Source organism: Melopsittacus undulatus, chromosome 6, assembly GCF_012275295.1.
Source record: "Melopsittacus undulatus isolate bMelUnd1 chromosome 6, bMelUnd1.mat.Z, whole genome shotgun sequence".
In the NCBI taxonomy this organism is placed as follows: domain Eukaryota; kingdom Metazoa; phylum Chordata; class Aves; order Psittaciformes; family Psittaculidae; genus Melopsittacus; species Melopsittacus undulatus.
In genome coordinates, this window is record NC_047532.1 from 66,969,889 (window position 1) to 66,995,136 (window position 25,248).

The window sequence follows — 25,248 nt, forward strand, 5'->3', positions numbered from 1 at the left end:
AGGGGGCGCCGAGACAGCTCGCGCCATCGCAGCTTTCCCACCCTAAGGCGCCTCGCGCCGCTGATGCCCGCGGGAGGGCGCGGGCCACCGCCCCACACACATACGCCCAGCATCACGTGCTCCGGGAGCCGCAAAGCAGCAACGCTTTTTTTGCGACAGGGTGACAGCCAAATGGTGCGACATCCGCGGCGGCCTGAGGAGGAGCAGCAGCAGCGCCCGCCGCTAAGCGCTGCCGGGTAGCCGAGCGCCGCGCCTGGGCGGGGGAGCGCACCGCGGCCCGGCGGGCACCGCACTGCGCCCGGAGCGACCCCCATGAGAGCAGGGGGAGCTGCCCCCTGCCTGCCCGATCACGGAGCGCTCCCCCCGCCCCTCATGCGCCCTTAGTCCCGGCCGCGGGCCCGCCTCCCTCGCTCCCCTCCCCGCCGGCGGCGGCGGCAGCGGTAGCGTCCAGGTGCGGACTTCAAACCCCAGCGCGATGGCGTCTAACGCGGCCGAGAGGGAGATCCTGTTCACCGAGCTACAGGTAAGCGGCAGCGGCCTCGTCCCTCCGGGCGCCGCCCCGTTCCTCGCGGGGAAGGATGGAGCCGCCGCCGCGCCCCGCCGCCCCCTGCCCGCCGCTCGGCGCCCACCCCAGCCCCGCGGCCGGGCAGGGGAGGAGACGGCGGCCAAAGCCCGTGCCCACCGCAGGCCTCTTCTCGCTGCTCTCCCCTTGGGAGCGGAGGCGCCGCCGCCCGGTCACGGCCCCACCCCGCTGCCGGCCGCGACCCGCTTTTGTCTGCTGTCGGCTCCCTCCTTCCCCTGCCGAGCCGCCGCGTCCCTCCGGCGGGGCCTGCCCCGGACCGCCCCCCCCGCGGCTGCCCTCTCCCCCGGCGCGGCGAGGTCGCTGAGGTGGCCGGGGTTCTCCCCGCTGCCCCGGGCACGGCGCTCGGCGGGGTCATGCAGAGAGCTTCCCCCGGGTGCAATGCACCGCGCAAGACCGGGGCCAGTTTCCTTTATGTAGGCCGTGAACCGGGAGCCCGTGCAGGGAGAAAATGGTGCGGGCAGCGTTATTTGTACCCGGCGAGTGTTTTTGTCTCCTTAAAACCCACCCCAAACAGCCCCCAACGCTGTAAAAGGTGCTGAAAACTCGGGGTCTGTTGTTTCCATCTCTGTAGTTTGAGTAGTTCGTGTTGCCTGTGGAACTGTTACTTTACTGTTTGTCAGCTGCAGGGTTAGATGCAATTCGGGAGCTTCGCTTTTGTGCTCTTATCTGTAAATGTCAGCTCAACCTGCTGGCTCTTCCGTTTCCTTGTCCAGAAGAAAGCGTGCCTTTTTCCCTTCTCTTTATAAATATACCCCACTAAATCTATGCGTGTTGTTATGGTTAACCAGGCAAAGAATGCGTCCCTGAATTTATTAGTCGGACAATTAGCCAAAGTAAGGAATCCATAAATGGAAAGCCTCGAGTTTAATGCTCGAATTCAAATTAGAAAGGCATGCATTAAAAAGCAGAAATTCTCTTTCCTAAATTCTTCTGTCATGTTAAACATTAGCAACGCGCTCACTTGAGTAACAAAGAAGAAGGCACCACAGAGGTGTAGCAGTCTGCTTACTGTTGTAGCACATGAGATGGCTGAAGGCTAGGAATCCATCTAAAATTATGAACTTTAATCAGTGGCTCATAAGTGTCTAGGAAGAATCGCTATGTTAATACAAACTTGATACGATGATATATAAGCTGGTAAACCTGTTTGAAGTGGTGAACTGTGTGAATAAGTAACTGTGGTAGTGTCACAGGTGAGCTAAATAGAAGCAGAATTTCTGTACAAGTACTAAGAGTGGGGTTTGGATCAATTTAAACAGAAATGAATGGGTGTTTTATTTAAACAGAAACACATGGGGGTTTATTGCTTGGGAGGGCTGTTTTGTTGTTGGGAGTGGGGAGGGTTGTTTGGTTTGTATTATTTCCTGTATCAATACGTAGACTTCTTTGTGCAAGACAGAAAGGTGGCAAGGTTAAGATGGAAATCACATTGGGGTTTAAGCTTTGTGAATTGCTAACTTTTGGATATATTCAAGAGGAACTTCCCCACCAGGAAGAAATACTGTGAAGTTGGTGTTCTGTTTGCGGTGGCACATATTAGCAGTGGAGTGTGAAGGCATCAGTATTATTTCTCTTGTGACTTCTTCAAAGCAAATTGTTCTCCATATACTTGTGCATAAAAGCTAGTTCAGTGGCGTGTTCCCAAGGAAAGGGGGCTACAGTGAAGCGTGAGATATGCCGTTTCACTCGTGTTGCTTCAGGAGGAAACTTCCTCAATCTAAAGAACTCTAACCTAAAAAGTGCTTATATGTAAAATGGGCTTTTACTTGCTTAGTGCAGTCTTGCGCAGGAAGATGAGGAAGTTGTTGAATGCATGGCTACAGCAAAGAGCGCAAGTGTCACGTCCTTGGGTTGCTCTAGATCATGAAGGATGTGTGGTTTGGGTGGTTTGTTCGTTCTCAGGAAAGCCTGTTGAAAACAAGCTAAACCCAGTGTTTATCCCAAGCTTGATCCTGATGTGGAATCTGAAGTGAGTATCAGTGGGTGATCAATGCAACACTTTGTTTATTGATATGTTCTCCTTATGATAGCCCTGTGTACTCCAGCATGCTGTTAAGTAGGTAACTGTTAACTTTGGAGGAAGTAAGTAAAAGTGGGTCAGTTATCACGTATCCATTGAACATTCCTGATATAACAACTACAACAGGGTGTAAAAGAGCAAAATAACCAACTGCTAAGAAGAAACCAGTAGATGTGACGTGGTGTTAGTCCTTGTCTGAAGTGTACTGGGTTTAATTAAACAGGCCTTAAGTAGGCCTTAGGTACCACTTCTCACAGACGGAGTTCTATATGTGTAAAGAAGTGACATAGAAGTTCCTTAAAATTCTCTGCTAACAAATACCCACTGAGCATTTCTGTTCTGCTTCTTCTACATAATATTTCATCAATTCTTCTGTATCTTGAACCATTTCATAGGCAGTTAATAGGACGTGGAAAGTGTATCTTGCTCCTAAGCAAGTTCTCATGTATGTTCGTTCCTTCAAAGTGAAAACTGCAGCACTTCCTCTTCAGTAGTCAGCAAATGCACAGTATGAAATAAACCTGACAGTAATCAAATCCTCTTGTTAATTTGTTCTATTTAGCAGCTTCACCAGAAACTTCCCTTGTTACCAATGACTGAAAGATTACTTTACCTTTTCACCTCCTTTTATCTCTAGTACAGGTCCTTTTGTTGGAGGAGGAAGGAGCTTGGGTAAGAACCAGTATTGCTGATGAAAACTCCCAAAACTGTTATCCTTCTCTGGGCTTGCATCCTTTTAGAACTCGGTCTAGCAGGTAAACCAGTGCTTGCTTTAGGTTAGCTGCACAGCTTTTAACTCGTTGCTTCCTGGTGGAAGGGGCAATTGTTTCCTCATGAAATTAAACTGTAACTTGGGACGCTTTAGGCTGTTAAAACAAGGCATCCACGGACTAAAATATTTTAAGTTCTACATTATAAAGGCCTTTTTTTTAATCATTATTTAAAAATAAATGTTTTATGAGCTCATGTGTATTTCCAAAGACGTGTGCTTTCTTGGCAGTGATCAGAGATGTCAGCATAATAAGCTGGTATGGCTCGGGTAACAGAGTTATTACTTAGAGGATTTAAATGCAGCTATTGTGTATGCAAAGTGATTGCACTTTCGAACTTCTAGGTGTCCTCAACCACTTCTTCTCTAGGCAATAATGGCAATGTTTTAAACTTCAGACTTTCCGTGTTAACGTTATGGGATTTAAGAAAATTAGGTTCATTCAAAACTGTGCTTCAGGACCAATAGCTGTTTAATGGCAGCAAAACCCAACATATTACTTGGTTCTATTTATTCAAATGAAATTGTTTGGTCAAGGTAGAGAACTTGGGCTGTGCCCTAAAGTAAACAAGAAGGTAACAGACCCTCATTTGCTTCAAGTAGAAGTGTTAAAGGTCTACTTGGAATGAGTTTTTCTAACTTGGCCATAATCCATATTTCTAAAACTACAAAACATTGGCAAAAATGTCTTTATTTCTGTATTAGTTGGAATAAAGGGGTTATTTTAGTGGCTGTTCTGTTTTAATGCAGGTATTATGTTGCATAATGCATGCCTATTTGTGTAATTTGCTAAAATGCTGTATTTGGGAGCCTGAAGTATGAATTTCAAGACAATTGTGTTGAAAGGCCATTGGTGACTTTGTTTCCTTTAAAAGTAGCAATGAAACAGTACCACGACTGAAATGCATGTAAATTATGCTTACACAGTGGCACATCCGGTACAGTTCTTGGTTTGTGTTTTTTCCGTTCCATTAAATGAGTCTGATTGAGAAATACTCAATGTTTTGTTAGTTTGCATGGTATAAATCAGAAAAGTTGAGTTTTAGGCTACACAACTATGTTTTGTATAGAAAATTAAGCACTTGTACCTGGGTTAAACTACTAGGTGGGACTCTGAAGACCTGCATTTCATTCCTGGCAGCTCTGCTCTCAGTAGGTGACATTAGGCAAGATGACTTTGCTTACTCATGTCTCAGTTTCCTCATCTTTAGAATAGAGATAATGATGCTTGCTTTTTTAGAGATAAAAAGTACTGGATATTTATTATTAGCTGTCACCAGGTGCCTAAGGACACCTTAAAAAGGTTCAGGTAACCCAATTAATCTGTTTTGAACCGACACTGTAATTAGGCTGAACATTCCAAAGTAAGACTGCCTTCCAATACCGTTCAGCTAGGACAGATTAGCCTCAAATCTTTTGGAGTTCCTCTTGTTTCTTCAGAACAAGAAAATGTCCCATTCAAGTAAATATATCCTGAGCTGGTTTACTGCTTGTGGTGTGTTTGGGACTTGTCAGGTCCCTACAAATGCTTCCAGAAGTGGTGGATTTAAGGAAGCACTTCAGGTTTTTCTTTGTTTTGTGGATATATATTCCTCTTTAAACACTGCTCTGTTCAAAACTTGTGTTAGTAAAATATACATCCTGTTCTCAGTGGAACATCAGCAGCCCTTAAAATACTTTTAGGTAGGTGCATGGGTGGGGGTTTTGGTTTTGGCTCGTTTTGGGGGTTTTTCCATCTTCTTAATTTGGTCAGTCTGCCTGTTAACATAGGAACTTAGGTACGATAGATGCTTGGATACATTGGACTTCATCAGAGCAGATGCCTTTCTAAGACCCAGATCTGTTATTTTAACTTGAGATAAATTATTAGTGCTGGCAAGTAGAAAAGTGTATTTAGTTACAGCATAGCATGCATAATAGTTCTGCTGGAACAGTTTTATATGTTGTGGATGCTCATTCATTACAGTGTAACCTAAAATCTGTGGTAGAGTAGCTAGATAAACATGTCCTTTACATTGGGAAATGATGGTTTAAGGGCTTAATGATGGGATTAAGACTTTCTTTGTCAATGTCTCATTGCTTTGCTGAGCTCCAGACATTATGTGGCCTCTACCTGGATTTAGAGTAACAAAGCCTTATGGTGTGTTAGATGCAGCACGAGGGGTTCATGCTGCTCTCTGATTTTGCTTTCTGTAGGAATCACTGGTACAAATTGGTTTATGGTAGGCTGTTTAGTTGGGTTTGTTTCCCCTACATGGATCCTGTAAGTGAGTGAGCTCAGGAACAGACTGAGCTAAAGCATCTCTCATGAGGTACTGCTCTGTAGCAAGGCATTTGTATAATACTTTGATACTTTAATTATTAATGCTTAGTCTGCAGTTCCTGGCACAAGCAAAATAGCTTCTTTGATAGTGTTGGGGTGGTGAAATGAGATTTATGTTGTAGAATTGTAGCATCCAATCCATAACTTGTGTTCCTTAGAGGTATAATTCAGGAGTACTGTATTGAAACAAGCTGGTAGTGCTCTTAATTTTCAAAATGCTCTGGGCTTGTCCTTACAGTAACGTTATGTCTGATCAGTGTGGTTATTTGAACTGCAGCAGGATAATTAGGTCCCAGTGGCAAGTCTGAACCGTTTCTGTTACTGCCATTTTACTGTTACTGGTTACTTACCGTTTGACAGCTCACCAGTGAATTGAACTACCAGCATGACAGTCTGGGCATGCATCCTGTGGAGCAAAGTTCTGCTCCGTGGGTTTTCTCATGGTGCTTTGTGGGGTGCTTTCTGGAATCCAGGAATTCAGTGACTGTGTGTCAAACTAACGCAGTTTTTGTGGCATCCATCAGCTTTGCCAATGCAACTTCTGGCAGCCAGTGAGGAGAATATGGTTGAGTTCTTTGATGAACTCATATGAACAGGGTAGTCGTGTGCAGTTGCAAGCTTATGTTGAGCTAAATGGACCAGCTCTGCTGGGAATTCTGCTGTTGTACTCTGGGCAATAGAAGAGGCTGAAATCGAGCTATTCAGGCTGATGCATTTAACTTCACTAATAGGGTGAGCTGGAAGAATTCACGTGATCAGTTACTATGGCTCTGTTGTGAGGCCACCAACTGTGGGTAGTGGTGATCTGATTGTTCTTTAAGGGTTCGCCACACCTGCTAGTTTGCTTGATGCTTGTTGTAAGTGCAGTTTCCTATACTGTGTATTGGCATTATGCTCACTTTGGTTATAGGTCCGTTTGCTGGAATGTGATACACAGAGCACTAGATGTGCTCTCATCAGTGTAGTTTGTCACTCCTACAGGGCAACCAGGGAAGAAACAGGAATACTGCACAAGTGTATTTTGTTAGGACAACTGCATCTATACTGAAGGCCTGTGTTATTTTATTACAGGTATACAGATAGCTGTTAGGTACCAAATAAGAAGTGATTGACTGGGAAGGGCTGGGCTGGGCTCTCCAGGGTTAATGTATGTGGATTTTTCCTGTTCCTTTTCTGTGCTATAAAGGAAGGTTGACATGTGGCAGGACCCAGGGAGGATTTGCTCTGACCCATTATGCAGATCAGGAAAACTGGGCTATGTTGGTAAAAACCTCAGCATGGACTGGACTAAATTGGTTAGCTTTTGCTGCCTTTAATTCCAGTGGATTTCTGTAAGCCTTATTTTTTTCTGGAGATCTAATGTGTTTTAAATGACAGAGAATTTATGACTTGTTCTTTAAATAAGTACAGATCAGAGAGCTTGAATCAAAAGCCTGTATCTGTTTCATGGCTGTAGTGTTGTGTGTGGTTGTGCAGTGCTGAAGCAAGCTGTTTTTTCTATTGAGCTTTTCCCAACATTTGCTATCTTGCAACACGGTAGCAGGGAGCAGGGAAGAACAACGTTAATGTGAAACTGAAAGTGGCAGAACTGGTGCTATTACTTCTGTGAAAAGCCAGGGGGATAGTTTTCCACTAACATTCCACAGTTGTTATTAGTGTCACAGAATACAATAGGCAGCAGATCTATCGTCAGGAGAAGGCGTAATTAAGTCTGCAGTACCAAGGTGCTAATAGATTGCTTCAAAGTCCTGAGATAAATCACAAGAATAATGCAAGCCTCTGTTAGCGTGGTAGAAGCACTTGCAAGCAGATCAGTGCAGAAAGGAATCATGTGGGTTACTACAACAGTAGTAGTTGTGAATTAGTGCTAGGCCTTAAACACAGAAGATATTGCTCAAGTCTTGGAATAGAGTAGGTGGTATACCTCTTGTTAGCTTGTAAAAGTCAGTACTCCAAGCACTGAAAGCTCACTGTCACATACGATTTCTTTATGAAATCGAAAATCAGATACATGTCCATGAATTTTAGAAATGCACATGTAACACTGCTAACACCTTTGTTAACTATTCAAAGGTTATAGAGGAGGACTAAGAGCTAATAGCATAATTATTATTGAAGGGATTTAGAAATAATGCTTGCAAGTAATTGTGCCCAGCTGTTCTGGAATTGGTTTTCTACCTATGTATATAATTTTTTATTTTTTCCTATAAAAACTTCATGTAACTTTTGAGGAGAAATTGGGAGTTGTAGATTAAAAAAGGCACCCAAAAAGCGTAGTGTTTTTTCTGTTTGAAGTCCCAAACACAAACTGTCTAATTCAACAGGAAATAATGATACGGTTTAGTATGTCACTGATGCAATAGCTTGCTTATGACCTTAGGAACTGTAACATCCATGTGTTTGAAAACTGTAGAAAAGTACATTCAGTTTGGGGGTTCGACGCATATCAGTAAGACGCAAGGCAGGTCTGTGACAGAAGTGTTAGGATGGAAGAGTTCTCGTTGGCTCATTGACCACACTGTGTTCTGGAACTGGAAGCTTTGCCCTACTGACTTGAGGCTGCTGTTCAAAGGAAGTGTCAGACTTTGTCAGCTGGTACTACTGTTGAAAACAAGCATGTGCCGTGTTGTGCTGCTTTACATTTGCACAGCCAGCTCTACAGTGAACAGATTTTGTTGTTAGTTTTGTTTTGGTGCTGTTTTCCCCCACCATAAATTAGCCTTCAGCCAGATCAGGCTCACATCTAGTTCACTGTGTGGCTGTATAAAGGTGTGTGCTGGCCTATATCGGTGAATGGCCTAGCGCAGGAACAAGCTGTTAGGGGAGAACAGGACTGCTGGTTCTTTAGGTGCTTTTTTTCCCCTGCAATGCATTTATACAGTAAAATGTTCATCCGATTACAGGCTGAGATTTACTCTCATCTATGTGGCTTTGAGCTAGGGGCTATGAAAAGAGTCCAGTTCTGCTGCAGATGAACATACAGGTAGTGAACAGACTGAACTGCCTATGGTAATTCTTCAAGCAAAGGTCTCTCAATATGCATGTGACACTACAAATCTGTTTGACTGGAAAAGCATAGAAAATAGGATTGTTTTAGACAAGCATGGATGGAAGATGTAACTTCATTTAGCTTGGTGTTGAAGGCCGAGAGTAGTGTGGAGGCTTTGTAGCAACATGCTAGGTGAATGTAGGGATGCATCACAGCTTTATTTGCTAGCTTTCTGAGGCTGCTGCTGAAACTTTAACACACTTGAGGCAAGGAGGAGTTCTGAAAAATCTCAAGTCTTTTATTTGAAAAGGCTTTGAAACAGATGGGATCGAATTTTGGAGCGAAGACAACTTACTGTGCAAATAATACTGTCCATAAAGGTAATGAAGAGTGTGAGGCATTACTTTGGTATGAATACACCTTCAGTTATTGAACAGTTTGGTAACTGTGAGCAATTTGAACACCTGTTAGGAAAAACCCCAAGCAATGACCAGTTGAATGTCTGCAGTAATGAATGCCTTTGAATGTTCACACGAGCATCAGTTTGAGCATCACTTAGAGGACTTTGAACTACTGTGTACAAGATTGATTCTGTGCTCCAGAGGTCCAGCAAAACTGGGACTAGATGCTGAAAATAGGGTGCAGAAATAACAAATTTGAGGTAAAGAAGTGTTTAAATGTTTTCAAAGTTATCAATTCTTCCTCCTTGTGCACACTGACAAACTGTGTGTGTTCTCTTCATAGCTTGCCTATGCCATTAGAATCTGTGACTTTGTATTTTGTGCTGTAGAGGTGAAGGGTTATTTTTAGAAGAAACATTGAGAGTGTTCTTGATGATTCTGGATGTTCCAAAGCGCTCTACTAACAACTGGCTTATTTGTGTAATGTGGGCAAGGAACTTTATGCCAGTCCTTAGATAAATGGAAAATACTTGCTTAGCTCTGTCCTTCTGCCTACCTTTCTTACTTCTCTACTGCAGGAAGAGAAACATAACCCATTTTATGACTTACTCTGTTTTACATCACTTAGGTTATAGATATGAGATTGAAATTGCTCTTTCATCACTGTGATGCATATTATCATTTGGATTTTTAAGTAACGTAAGCCTCCAAAGCTGGTGTTGAGAATTCAGGAGGAATGCAAATGGACTGCATGCCTTGTTGCTTTTTACAAGCCTAATATGTAAAATCATTCACTGCTTTTCTACTTCATGTGTTTATTTATATGAGAAGATTTTGCAAAACAATGGGGTGGAATGTGCTTTAAGAGGATGTTTCCTTTCTAGACAGGCCTGCATATGGCATGACAAGATTGTTTCTTCCCTAAGTCTCAATTCACATAGGCTAAAATTATAAGCCAAATGATGACAAAGGAGTGACAGCTTTTCTTCAAACCGCAAGACAAAAAGGATGCTAGGTACCTCTGAAGTTGTAAGGAGGCGTGCTGCTGACAATCTCTCTGGAGCACATGGAGAACAACGCAGGCATAATAGGGAGACAGAATATGGGAAACGAGACCCTAACAAAAGATTATGGAGAACAGAATCAAAGACTTGTATTGAAAAGTACCCAGAAAAGCATACTACAGATCTCCAGAGCTTTCTGAACCCAGCAAGGCCTTTTTGTAGGGCATGTTCTAAACTTAGTGGCAGCAGTAGAAAAGTAAAAGTACTGTAAATCGTACATGCCTGACTACTAGTGTAGCATTCTTGAACTGCTGCCCATTTAGGACTCGGCAATCTCCTTTAATGGAAGCATGTTTTCTTCAATATTTGAGTTTGTTTGTTGCTTATTTATAAGCTCATATAAAGCTGATGTTTTAGGCAGAGAATGGCTAAATGTTGGATTCTGTCTTTTGTACCTTATAATATCTGCATAATCGGAGATCCTCAAGAGACTGTTCAAATCTTGTTCTTGAAACTTAACCCATTATTGAATGCTGTTTTCTTCAAGCTGCTGAGATCTGTGGGCTTTGTCTCTTCTCTCCTGAAGAGATGCTGTTAAAATTTAAACCAGAAGGACTTTAACATTACAACAAACTGATTTATTTCAGAGTGGTTTTTTTTAGTTGTTATTCTCTACGTCTTTATTCGTGCCAGTTAGCCTGAGTCAAATTAACTGTTCATTTGTTGGGAGAAAACTAACCACTTTTAACTCTTCATCTTTATCAGGTCAGCTCAAACATGATTCCTCATCACATAATCCACTTCACAAATAATACCTAAATCTGACTCCCTTTTCATTTCGCGTATGCTCTTTTTAAATGAAGTTAGTATCTATGGGAAAGTACATGGTGTTCAGCAGCAGCTCATTATTGTTTGGGGGGATCAAACTCCTCATTTGAATTCTGCCTTTTGTTGTAACGTACTGCAAAATGCAGAAGCAGTGTATTGATTGCTAATGTAAATTCTTTCAGAACTGGTCTTCACCTGTAGTAGGAATCTGCATAAGAGTGTATTAGAAAGTTTTAATTGAAGTAATTTTAACAGATTAGAAACAAAGAAATCCTTATAAGTTTTAGGTGCAGGAGGAAGAAGAGCATTGGTTTGCTGCGAAGATCCAGTGTCATCTTCTGTTCTTCAGGCTAGCAGCCAGCCAGCATCAATATTGAAGCATTCTTTCCTGGAGTATTTCCTTTTGATGGGAGTAACTTGGTGGCACTGTCAGAGCAGCGGCTGCCCTCTGTGTGGGAAATTAGGTTTTTTTGACACCAGTTTGATTATTGCAGCAGGTGACCTTGGGTATGAAAGCAAGCCAAGGTAGACACAAGTTCTGCAAGTGTTCCTCCATATTTGTAACTCTTTCCTTTCCATAATAGGCAACACTTTGTTTTTTATGGACTCAAAAGTAACATCTCCTTTCTTTAGCATTTGTCTGCCTTCCCATCTGTTGCATGTACTTAATTTGCCGTTAGTTGAAGGTTTATACACTACTTCAAGTAAACAGATACTCAAAACTTCAACTACAGGCATCCATGTTCTGAATTTATTCACATGCACTTTCTAAGCTATGCAGTTGAATTCTTCTCAATTTCCATCTAGCATGCAGTACTTTCTGCAGATTTCCTTCACTGATTTTGGTCTTGCACTTTCTATGTTGTCAGATGGCTCTAATTACTTTTATGACTTTTTCCACTGCTGTAATGTCTGCTGTCCTGAAGTCTTTAAGTGATTCTTTATCGCAGTGAATATATGTGAAGCTTAGTTACCTAGTCAAGTACATCCACTGGGAATTCCTGCAAATCTGAACTACAGCAGCAGTGAGCATTTTGGTGGCATGTACTGGCTGGGAATGATCAGAGGTGCCACTTCCTCAGGGTTAACAAAAGGCAAAGGGAAGGGCTGGCCGTGGTTCTGGCATCTTCACCAAATGGGGAGAACCTGTGCCTAAGCAAAAGCATTGGCCTTACCCCTGCATGTTCATAACGATGCCAGTTCATTGCATTCTGGCTAGGTAAAACAGCAGGAAGGATGTGAAATAGAAATCAGTAAAGGTCAGTAATCGTACAGTTGAGGGGATGCTGGCCTGAGCTAAATACAGGATCTTATTTTGGAAGATGGTGTGGACAGATTGGACACTCCGCTTTATTCTTGTGTAGTTTAATTTCTTTTTGTATTATAGAGGCTGCTTTTTCTCTCCTGTGATTCTGTGATGCTTGAGAGAACCTCAAGATACACATGCACACCCTTTCAAATGCAGCTAGGAAGTAGTCTTGACCTCCTAAAATTTAAGTATCCATAAGAATATGCTGGTCTCTTTGATGAAATACAAGCAGAATTTTTCAGTCAAAATTTAGTTTGTAGATTTTCATCTCCTAAAGATGACATGCTTTAGATTAGATAGCTCATTATAGAGGAATACATAGTAGATACTCTTGGGAATGCAACAGGTTAAACTTCAGCCATAAATAGCTCCTGACTGCAGTAATTTCTTTCTTTAGCTTGAAGGACTTCTTCATGAAGGTTTTGCTGAATGTCAAATCTAGAGTGTTTTGTAGCTCTTGGGTATTAATAAAGCAGAATATTGTACTTGGGTTTAAGCATAATTTTGACACTGTGCTTTCAATAACCAACTAAAGGTGTTTCTCAGGCTGCTAGGTAACTAAAATGCTTCTGAAGTGGAATGAAGGGGAAAACTTTTAGCCTTGAAGAAGAGTTATGTGCATATCAGAATTCATTACACTGGAATATCTGCAACAAATATTCCTAGAATGGTGGAGTTTTTTAATTGTAAGTGTGTGTGAAAACTACTGTGTTTACCCTGTAAAACAGGTGAGGCTTTTGATGTTAAGAAACTGATCAATATACAACAAACAGAGGTTAAATAGGACCTTCAAGATTCCATTCTCATGATTGGTGCTGGAAAACACATAGAATGCATGTGTAATCTTACCCACTCCGAAAAAGGAAAGGCATTGAAATCACTAACAAATATGCTTCATTGTGGGATTTCTGAACACTCAGTAGTACAAAATGCACCCTATCATTCCTCTAGCTTAATGCAATTATAAGGTGAGAACTTTCTGTCATTATTATGTAAACTTGGGTTTATAGAATATCCATTAAGATTTACTTTTATAGGCACATCTATACATAATGCATAGAAAAGCTGCTGGTTTGTGCTGTTTTATTTCTGTTTCAGGTCTTACTGATGTATTGGTTATTGGAACACTGGTGCTTCCTATTTTCAGTTTAGCTGAAACTGAGCTGGTAACACGAGATAAATGGAGGAGAGTCCTCTACAAGTATATATGCAGAACAGGAGGCAGCTACTTGGGAGATGTTGCTGAGCCTGAGCATAAAGGGTAAAATTTGTTAAATGACCAATAAGAAATCCTTCAGCTAAAATCCTAGACTTTTGTTCGATACTTCTCACTGTCAGCGTCATCTAAATGTCAGAGGTTTGGTTTAGATCATAAGGTAGATTTGGATTGCTGTACTGCAGGTCTGTGGGGGATCAGGGCTCCTACAAGCGAAGACAATATAGATAGTTTTTAAAACCCAAACTTTAAGCAGATTTGTATTTTGAAATGTCAGTGTTTAAAGAATTTGTGGTCCATGTAATCAGTGAAATCACTTGCCTCTTTTTCACTGCTGTTGCATGTGAAGCAGTCAAGTCAGGGCATCTTCTTTTTGCTTGTGTTGTAGGTTACAATGGGCTTCTGTTTCTTGGTGACTTCTCAAATACCCAGAGAATTGATTAAATAGAAAATGGACATTAAGAGCCAGTGAAAATTATCCTACCGTATTTCAAGGGTCAGAGAAAGAATGGTTGCAAAAACCCTCTTCAGATGTACCACAGCGTACATCATTGATGCTCTATACAAGTCTCAGACAAATGGGGTGTGAAGTAATGCTTCTATAAATAAAAGTGTGTTCATCCATAAACTTTTACTGGAAAGGCGTGGAATGAGATGCCTGCATCTCTGTAAGTGGAATTTTGGGTGTGGCAGGATTTATCCCTATAGTGAAAGGTCATCTTTTCTGCTGGCCACCTGTAAAGGTGAGAAGAGGGTTTAAGGAAGACTTTCCATCCTCCTTTTACTGCTGGAGGCAGAAACAGGAGCAGCATTTCCAGCTGGTTGAAGTATAGGGTGTGAACTTAAGTAACTTCAGATGTGATAGCCAGAACTACAGTGTTCTCCATCCTGGAGTATAAAGACAAAGGTCTTTGATATAAATACAAACATACATCCCTTTTCTGTACTAGCAGATTCAGCTACCCACAAGCTGAGGTGAAGCACTATAGCACAGTCCTAGAAAGCAAAAAAATCTAGTTCCTTCACCAGGATCTAGTGTTTAGCCACTTGGCCTGTTGCCTCATAAAACAGATGTTGGTATTATCTCTGATACGACTTGCTGCCTTTCTAATGTACAAAATAGTTGGCTGCTAAAGAAGATGGCTTAATTAGAGTGGAATGTAGACTCTCAGCTCTTCCATTAGTTTTGCAAGGGCTAAGAATAGCTCCTGTAAAATACAGTAAAATTAAAGGGACTGCGTATCAGTTGTCTGTGCTGAAAGCTGGAATAGTCAGAAACAAGAGATTTTTGGATTTTTCCAATTCACAGTTGCCCAGAAATCCAATTACAGTCTCCCAGAAATGGAGATTCTCATACATGGATGCGTTTTTTTGTGCTTTCCAGATTAAAGAAAACAGTGTATTGTAACACTTTAAGTGCCACCACTTACAGAGGTGGCAATAGCTGATACTGTAATTTATGGATGAGCAGAATGGTCAATGTGTTACATTATCTGATATAGGTAATAATACATTTTAATTGGATAACAGTGGCTATTAGCTAACTAATTTTTATCATAATAGAAGAAAAACCCCTTACAAATGGGAGTGGATCTGTTAGTAAGTATTAATAACTGGGGCTTGTGTTCCTTGGGTTTTATATTCTTGGGTAGTGACTGAAACCTCTTCACAAACAAAAATTTACCCACACGTGTTTGTCTTAATGTTAATGTTGCAGCCACTGAAAACTTAGAGTTGCAATGTTAACTTCACATGAAGGTATTTACTGGGCATGCATCCAGAAAACAATCACCTTTGTACAGTGTGCATTGTAGTTGAGAAGGAGTTATCAAAGTCATAAGGCATGATTGTGACTCATGTCTGTTGACTGACCTTTTTACCTTCGAAATTCCCTTCTACCAAATTACACATCATATCCTGTAGCTTGGATAATATAGTAATTACTACTTCTTTACAAAATCTTGAGCTGTATATGTAATATTATTCTGCTCAATGTTAGGCAAAATTAGGCAAGCATCTTAAATGAAAAATCCCAAACAAACAATAAAGGTATTTATATTGGGATTACATAAACCAAATTATAGTAACTTTGTGTAGCAGCAGAAATGCTTGATTTTAAGTGTTTGCTTTAACACACTTGAACAGATGCCTTGCTAGGTATGTTTTATTTGGGGGACAGTGATTATCTGTCATGAACAGATTACTAGTTGCTATATTACTGTTACTTAAAGGCAAATTTTCCACACATTTGAGTGACCTTAATTGTATCTTAAGTAGTTCTATTTCTTCAGTAAGTGACGTTGGACTTCAAGCATTTTTGACCAGTAAAACAACTTGAGCTTAATGTAACTGCAGAGAGATCAGTCAAGTCAAACTGAGACAAGAATTTCCCTCAAAAGAACCTTGCTTTAGTCTGAAACAGACATTCAAAATGAGTGTATTAATTCCTAAAAGAAATGGATACAGCATATCCATAGCATTGTAGCATTTGGCATGAATATTAAAATGTACACTTGAAAAGTATGTACTCCTTATATTCAAGGCATAATTTTAGGCCATTAGGATGACGCTGTTTTATATATTTACATGGTACAGAAAATGACACTGTTTCCATGATGAAAACAGTAACTCCAGGTTAATTTGAAGGTGTTTAAAGTAACAAACAAATTAAATCCCTTTCACTGCTTATTTTTACTATCAATTCTAAACTGTAAGGGTTGGTTTGGTTGGTTTTTTTTCAAAGCAGCCTCAACTTGTCAAACACACAAAAATAGTGATTTCTCTGAATTTCCCAACTCAAATTTGGGAAATGCAGAACAAGTCTGTGCCTGGAATTCCTGTGTTGGCAGTAGGATATAGGACATACATAGAATCATAGAATAGTTAGGATTGGAAAGGACCTCAAGATGCATGCTAATTTTCACTGCCCAGTCCAACATGTTAAATGTACAGCTGCAAATCAGAATCTGTGACTAAGGGGCTTCTTTTCTCTAAGTTCTTCTCTAAACTTGCTTCTCTTTGATTTATTGAACTGTTATTTAATCCACTCTTCTTTTCCTCATCTTTTAAATGGGAGTATGTGTGTTTATCACCTTCTGAATACATGCTGTGATAACATTACAGGAATTAGACCAGAAATTATCGTTTCAGTATGATAATATTACAAGAATTAAATGAGACATTATCAGTCCAGTGCTTCTACTGCATGCATCTAGGTGAGGCTGCATTTCAGTGGGAATCCAGTCGTGTTGGCACAGTTCTATGATACATCGTTATTGGAGATACTTCCAGCACACAGTATGGTATTAACACTTCATAAAACCATTTTCCCTGTATCTTGAAAGAGCTTGTTTATATCTTTGGCATTAATAGAGCTTCTACTACTGTGTGTGGTCTGCTTGAGACCATATTAATTATGTAAGATGCAGTTTTCTTCTGAGTATGTGTTCTGCTTCTTTATCTTATACTAACTCAGTTACTGTAGCACCACTGATAAACATTGGTACTTCAAATGAACTTAAAAATGAGAAGCTGCATTAAAACTAAGACAGCAGGGTTTCATTGAGAATGGAGGAGTGGTTTTGTTATGGGCATTATTTCATATGCTGACCTCGCTCCTGGGCACACACAAGTCTAAGCTGTGACAGCAGTCCCCATTCATCACAGTGCAGATTTGACCTGTTTCTTCAGCACATCTGGAACAAGGAGGGGTAAGGGCTGTTTCCACTGTGCTGGGGTCTGTTGGAATTTCTTGGCTGGGAATAGGAACTCCCAAGTTACAGATAAAAGTTTGGACACTACGGAAGTGTCTGTACCATGCGTGTTGCCAGAATATCTAGTCACGCTTCTTGGATATTCAGCCTCTGCTGATCTCAGATTCAGGTGCTCTTTGCTTGTGCTGTAGCCTCTGTCAAGGCCTCTCATCACAGGAAATGTGACTTGGGATTTAATTTAATGTTGTATTTCTTTGGAAGCCTCCTTGCAGGTTCTTCTCCTCGCATAGAATCATCAGGAGCTGCTAAAATGAGAAGCAGCTGAAGGCAGCAGTTGTTTAAGTGGTTTCCCTCTCTTCCATGGTGAGGAAATCCCTATCTCTTATGCCCCTTTCTATAATCACTTTTGGCACTGCACTGACACAACTTCCAGTGCTGTAAACAAGGCTGCTGCTGTTGGAGCACCTTCTGGAGGGGGGGAGTGTGTTCTTTGTGTTGCTAAACGCTGGCCTAATCAGGCATTGTTTGTGGCTGGATGTCTAGATCTGAGCAAGGAATCCCCAGGGAATTTCATTACTATTTTAGGTGCCATGTCCTGGCTGAGGCAGGGCACAGAGCTTCTCACTCAGGTGTTGTGGGATAGAGTGCTGCAGCCCAGCAGCTATGGAGTGATTCAAAACAAGCATTCCTCCTGAAGCATTCATATGATGCCCTTCAGAGTAACGGCTGACACTGGGAGAGAGAATACCACTGACTGAGGACTGTGAGTTGGACATCCCTAGTTTAAGGAACGCTGTCCTGCTTGAATCCATCCACGTATAATGCAGTGCACTATGGATATTTGTGCCTTAAACAGCTCTTGTTACAAAGCAGAGAGCTGTGACTTAGATTAAGTTTAAATCCTGATTTGTGACATGTTAGCACAGCAAACTAATGCCAAAATCTATTAAGCTTCCAAGGTTTTTCTTGTTCTTGACACTGGGTGAGTGCTGAGATCTTGACCACAATCACATTTGCTTCTGGGCAGGAGGAAATAGTCCATGTAGTTCCAGTAATCCAGACAAGGCGTCACATCTGGTTTTATGAATGACTTCGGGGGGGAAGGGAAGTTTGCAATTGATTAACATTGTTTTTAAAATCAAAGCCTACTCTGGTTTCAGGGAATTACTGTGGAGAGCTTCAGGGACCTTGGCGGTAGCTGAGGAAAACAACTTTTTTTTTTTTCCTCAATTCTTCTATTTTGCTTTTTTATTCCTAAAAGAATATTGAGAAAATGATACTGAAAGACAGAACAGTTCCAAATCTCTGCTTCCAGTTCTTCAAACTACAATGAAAAACTAATAAACATTTAGTCTGTCTGGGTTTGTATTTTAAATTGGTATGCTTATATCCAATAACAGAGCATTTTTACAGTACTTGTCAAACAGATTTTACTTCTTTGCCTATTATCACCTATTGGAATGGTTGCTAAAATCCAAGAGCATAAAGAAATGAATGCTAATAGCTTTAAGAAAAAAATCTACACCCTTTTACTGTGAGTTTTGATGTTGTTTTGGTGTTTTCCCTAAAGGCAGGTTGAGTGTGCGCTCATAACACATCAGTGTGAAGTGTAAATAACATTGTGTGTGAGTGCCATCAGCTGTGAAACATGCTGGAGTTCAGGGCTCCACTTCTCATCCTATAATAATTAGCACCAGAATTCAGCAATTTGAATTCTTACCTTATCCAAGATTCTCTGTGGTAAATACATGGTATAACACAGTGTAGCTGTACTGTGCTCTTTAGGAGTTATTGATGCCCAGGATTTTAGCATTATCTTTTTCTTCTAAGAGGTGGCAATTCAGGAATCTCATTTTGAATTGGAAGTCATTTAGTTTACACAGCTTAAGCTCTGATATGTTCAGCTTCATGGTACTCTCTTTTATTCAGCAGGACCTGTTTACCATTTTAGGTGTTCTAACCTTAAATGAGAGCTTGGGTGGTAGATGCAGTTTGGGAAGGCACCTGCCTTATAGATGATTCAGTCAGGATTGACCTGAGGAGAAAGTATGAGGCCCCCCTGGGTTTCCATAAACAACATTCATGGCTCTGTACCACTGCATCAGCCAGAACAGACTGTGTGTTATTAAAAAGACATGCTCAGACCACTACCCATTATTTTCAGCAATTATACTTAAACCATTTCCCAGGAGTACAGAAATTGAAGGCTGGCATCTTGAATTCATCTGTGTAAATAGATAGTCTTGGAGCCAGCAATCAAAGTGAGGTTGAGTCATTAGGCCACTGCAAGAGGAAAGCTATATATGTGGGTTCCTCTTTCTTTTTTTCTCTAAGCAGCAATATCTAATTTGTGGTCCTTGTTAGTTTATTGTAGTAAACATAGCCTCAGTTTCATTACATGCTGAAATGTTTCCGAATTCTCCAGCCTGGCTCATAAACATGTATTTTCCCATTGCTAAGAAGCATGCACCACTGCCTCTAATCTCTTTCCATAGAGCCCAGAAGCAGGTTGTTAGGAGCAGCACTGGGTGCTGGCTGCCTTCTTCTGCTGTTGGGTCAAAGAACTGGGTCAGCAGCAGTAGTGTGAGGGATGCTGTGGGGCCACCCAACAAAGATGGGCTCCCCTCTATTAACCAGCAGTCAAAACACCACCAGAATTGTAAAAGACACTGAGAATCAGTAACTGACTGCCCATTCTGTTGTCTTGGATTGTAAAGCAGTGAGGCTTGCTCTCTGTTTTGCCAGCAGGAGTGGTTTAGTCGTCTGCTGCAGAGCATTTCCACTCTTAAGCTATTTGATGTTAAATGATTCTGGAAGGGAGAGTAGAGGAAGTGGCTGTGCAAAATCCATTGATGGTTTCTTGGCATAGAGGATGTGAGTGATTTCTTGTCTTTGCAACCTGTCTGCTTGAGCAGTGCAAAGGAAAGTGCCTGGCCCCTGCCTCTAACTGTTGTTTCTTTTGACATACTTAATTTACAGGTTGAGGGGACAGAACACCTATGTTGTAATGGATGTGGGGCTCAACCTGGGACAGAACTTATCTAAATGGGGAAAATAGTTTTTTTTGGAGAATATTCAATTCTAACAAGAGACTTGCAATAGGCTGTCATCAAATCAAGCTGGAATATCCTGTGGTTTAAGTCACTTCTCAGTTTAAAAGTGGAATTTGAGTTTAGCATTTTGGAAGGTGCTTTCCTTAAAGGCAAAATCTTTTCTTACTTTTTCTCACTCAGCTATCTGATGCTATGTCCAGTTGTGTCCATCAGTTCTAAAATGGAGCATTGCTGAGGCTGCTCATCTCTCCAGCGTGAGGATCTGTCTCAAACCTGTGTTACATCCCAGCAGCAGAACATGTCACCACAGGAGCAGAGCAACTTTGCTTGCAGAGCGTGCTCTGGCTTGGCATTCCTGGTGGCCTTCAGGGTCACTGAGTGCACAGTGTCCTCCTTGGAAGGCTGCTTATTTCACCTTTGTGCCAGGTGACACATCTCAGTAAGTACGTGACAGAACAGTTCTAGTTTGAGTGTAATTAGAGAGACTGGAGGATCACCCATGGCTTTGGAGACAGTTAAAGATGAATGCTGAAACATTGCACAGGCAATGTCTCAAGCAGATTGACTCTGTATCCTGAAACCCTAAGTCCAAAGATGCTTCAGACTGCTCAAGCTGAGGTGAACTTCAACCAGACTACTGGAAATTTGGAATGCAAATCACTAATGACTATGGAGATCTAATTTGATTGAAGACTTGTTAGACACTGTGTCTGGAACCAGGGCTCCAAAAAGCTGTTTATGGAAGAACAGAACATCCCTTTAACAGGTGGGGTGGAGGGCTTGGAGATAGATAAAACCCTCCCCCATTGAACATACGGCTTTGTTCAATATAAACAATTAACTGAAGTGTCTTTAGGTAACCCTAGTCCAGAATAATTCTGAATTATTTATATTTTAATTACACTGTTCTGTTTGAGAAGTTTATGTTCCTGGCATAATTTTAGCACACTACAAGTGCTATTGGAATACAGGATAAAAATTTTCTGTTGGATTTGAGGCTTGTCCTTTTTTGATGTTTTTTTGTTTATGAAGGGCTTTTTGTTGGAGTGGTGGTGGTTTGGTTCGGGGTTTGTCTTTTGGGGTTTTTTTCCTACATTCACCGCTAGTCTTTCTCCTGTGAACTTTGGGACATATAATATGCTTAGAAAGAGGTAGATGATGAGTTTATTTCTAGGAAGCTTGCAGAACAAGTGCAAAGTATTATGGTTTAAAAATACACGCTTGGTTTTTGCAACCACTGTTTTGATCTCTGGTTTTGAAGGCTAAATAGCAGTATACTAATCTTGAAGCTCTTTTTTTGCATCCTACATTTTTGTCTTTGACAACCAGGGAAAGTAAAAATCTGAATCTAATTTGTATATACTTGGTTTGCTGTATAGTTGTTGTATTAATTTATTCTCACTTTCAGTTGTTTCTCAAAAGAAACCACTCAACACATAGCAGTTGGATTCCCTCCCTGTGGATATGAACCCTTGGTACTAGTTGCTTATCACTATTGATTATTCTATAAGAAAAAAAAAAGGTTGATTCTTTTTATAGGCCTATATATGGAAGCAGTGTTATGTATTTCCCAGTACAGCTATTAATAGGCTTTCTACATCTTCATAATAAATCATTTATTTTAGTGTGTACTGACAGAAATGTACTTGCAGGGATCACAAGTGCACTTTAGGTATCGATTTGCATTACTTCCCACCCTCCCCCCCCCACTTTTTGTTTCTTACTCAGTTTGTCATTTCTGAATTGCTTGTTCATAGTCTCTGACAGACAAATTCTATGGCAGGATAGAGAGTTGGACTGCTTTTAGTATCTCAGAGTGTTTGGGTTTCTAACTTGTTCTACAGGTAGCAGCTATGGATAGAAACGTTTTAATAAGAGGGGTTTGAAGATGGTTTACTCAACTTGTAGAATTTACAGTTGAGGACTTGAGGACTTGTAGATTGGATCTTGCTTCTGGAAGGCAGCATCAGTGGAATGCGCACAGATTGAAAGAGTCTGACCAGCGTTATCTGTTGACATGTACAGCACAGGCACAACTGTCATGATCCCCGTTGCCCCAGATTCTTTGGAAAGCAAACAAGTCACTGTGGGCTGTATCTAGAGATGATGGGTTCTGGGATGGTCTTACAGTTTATTAGTCTGATGGTGTGTTTCTTTAACTCCTTCCTAAATGTTTCCTTCTACAGTTTTCTCTGCTGTATTGCTGGTGCTTCCAACAGGAAATAGTGCTATCTAACTTTACATACACAACTTGAAAATTTTTATCTTCCTTTCCAATACCTTCATGTTCACCCAAATATTTCAGATATCTGAGCAATTTCTTAATTGTGTTCAAGAAAAATTACTAGAATTTTGGTCTTTTGGGTAGATCCATGCAGATCAGGCCCCACGTTTACTAAATACATCCTGAACTATGAGTGGATCAAAGTCTTAAGTTCTGGAGAGCCTGACTCTGACCTTCACTCACTTAGCTCTAGCTAAGACTGCTTGAATAAGACCTAGTATCCATGTGTAAGACATATAGGAAGTGTTATTATGCATGTAATGATTTGTACTTTATTGGTGTAGGTTCTGTAACATGCCCTTTGAACTTTTATTTCTCAATGATACACAACCATACAGTAGGCACAAGTAAAATCCCATATGTGCTGGTGGTCTGAAGACTTCTTTTTTTTTTACAGTCTTTAAAAGGAATCTGTTCTAATGAATGTATAAGAATTCATCATAGGTAATAACTATTAGAAGTTGTTCTTATTTCCTGTAACCATTTGGTCTATTAAGACATATAGTTAGATCTAGAAAATCACAAACGTGAGTCATGAGCTCTGAGGCACAGAACTGCCAGGCAAGCAGCCATGACCAATTCAGAAGTATTTAAATCTCCGGGTGTTAAAAATAGGCATAGTAAAGACGTCACTAACTTTAAAATAAATCTGTTGCAAAAGGTAACTCCAGTTAACATGTCATGTCTTGTGACATTATTGCTTTAGGGCAACATGAGCATAGACCCATGGCTAGTAAATGGCCTTACAAAGGGAATGTTTAATACACAGAGGCCTAAAGCATGGTCATTTTAGGAGTGCAGTGTACGTTGTAGAGAAACAGTGTTTGCTGGTACTTACCTTGCTGTTTTTCTTTCTAGGGGGATGCCAAAAGTCTCCTTGCCTCTGAGAATGTGAGCACTGGCCAAAAGTTGGACTTTGCAGATACAATGGTACAGCAGAAGCTGGATGAAGTAAAGGACCAAATCAAGCGGGAAATAAGGAAAGAACTTAAAATCAAGGAGGGAGCAGAGAACCTCAGGAAGGTCACAACGGATAAAAAGAACTTGGCATACGTGGACAACATCTTGAAAAAGTCAAACAAGAAGTTGGAAGACTTGCATCATAAGTTACAGGAGCTCAATGCACACGTTGTAACAGACCCAGAAGATGTTGCAGGTACCATGTGAAATGAGTTTTTGCTCTTAGCTTAGATAAGCCCTATCCCATTGCACTTGAGAGAATTGCTCTGGGAATGAGCAAATCTGTAGCCAGTGAGCTTGTTACTTACGTATGCGTGTGATTCACAAAGAAGTCTCCAGTTGCTTTGAGTTTTGGTTTCTGTACTTCCTGACTGCTTGATGATGCTCTAAAGATTAACATGTACCAGTTCCTCACTTTCAGTTACTACTATATTGGAATACTGTCTCAATCACTGACTTTCTCTCACTTACACTGTAGGCATCAACATTAACACACTTTTTATTCTAGGGTGGGGGGGGGAGTGTAACAATTGTACTTAGAAGTTGTTGGCTTCTTTTTAAACTGAAATCTAACTTTCATAAACTCTGTCATTTGTCAGACTGAGTGAACAAGCATTTCTTGCTGTGGCAGCTCTTTGTTAAGTCTTCAGGCTCTTCTATAATGAAGCCATCGTTTTAAAGATAACTTGAAATTGTTATCACAGAACATTTGTAATCAATACTTGTAACTGGCAATTTTGTGGCCTGACAGTGAGTCCATACTCATTTTGAATGTAGTTTCTTAAAGTACCAGGCTTCGTATTTAAAGATGGAATGTTGTGAAAGTAAACAGTCATTTCTCAGCTTTGTGGAATGAGCTATTGCCAGCCTGGTGATTTCACATTACACAGACTTGCCTTGGCAAAAAGCTGGTACATGTGCACAAGCCATGGAAGGTGTGAAGTGAATGCTTTCAGAAGCTTGGGCAGTAGAGTAAGACTGTAACATCCTTGTGGAGAAAGGTTGGTTACAATGAGAATTTAGGGAAGTAGTGGTAGATACTTTCATACTATCTGGCCTGATGACTTACTGCAAGAGTATGGAAGTGTCCATAGTGCCCTGCACAGTGTTTGCTATATTCTTTGCTTTTTTGCTTTTGATCTTCACAAGATACAAAGGGCACAGAGTGGCACAGCTGGAAGTAGTGAGGCAAAGTACTTGCTGCATCATGAAATGGGAATGTGTACAGTAATGTGTGCTTCGTAAGATAACCACTGGGCTTTTAGAAGCACTGTTCCATGTTGGTTAAGGTTTATGAAAGTGCTTCAGCATTGATAGCAGTGTGCCTTCTTTTAAAGGAACACGAAGAGTGGAACAGAAGGAAAAGTGTACACAGAGTGTGCATAGACTGAATGTAAAATTATGTGTGGACGTAAATCTGTGAAATGCATCTAGTAATAGAGCTTGAAAAATGGATGAGTACAGAATGCTCTTGTTGGAATGTCCTGTTCCAGTATAGCATTTAAAAGCTCTATCATGGTGTGTTAAGGAGCAATATTGCCCTTGCTCATGACTCAGGAAATGCACTAAACCCTGAGAGAGCATTTATGACTTGTAAAGAGATGGTTTGTGTACAAAGACCTAAATGATGATGCTGAGAGTTGGAACTAGCTGATCTTAAGGTCCTTTCCAACCCTAACCATTCTATGAGTCTGTGTTCGAATCCTCAGTACGCTTCTGAAAAGGCCAGCAGTGCCAATTGCTTTTGTGAGTAACTGTTAGCAACCAGGCTCATCTTGCCCTGTGTTCAAATACCA

The 25,248-nt window shown here is 40.9% G+C and overlaps 1 protein-coding gene across 2 annotated transcripts in view; it reads left to right on the forward strand.

The window, feature by feature from the left end:
• Positions 1 to 247: 247 nt before the first annotated feature.
• Positions 248 to 25,248, forward strand: part of PKN2 (protein kinase N2) — a 50,455-nt gene continuing 25,454 nt past the window's right edge. Inside the window, exons 1-2 of one of the 2 annotated variants that reach the window (XM_031046709.2) lie at positions 248 to 523; positions 23,351 to 23,648. In XM_031046709.2, the coding sequence (XP_030902569.1) occupies positions 476 to 523; positions 23,351 to 23,648 (346 nt within the window). In that variant the 5' untranslated portion in view covers positions 248 to 475. The remainder of the gene's footprint in view (positions 524 to 23,350; positions 23,649 to 25,248) is intronic. The other variant, XM_005146529.3, reaches the window with a different exon arrangement.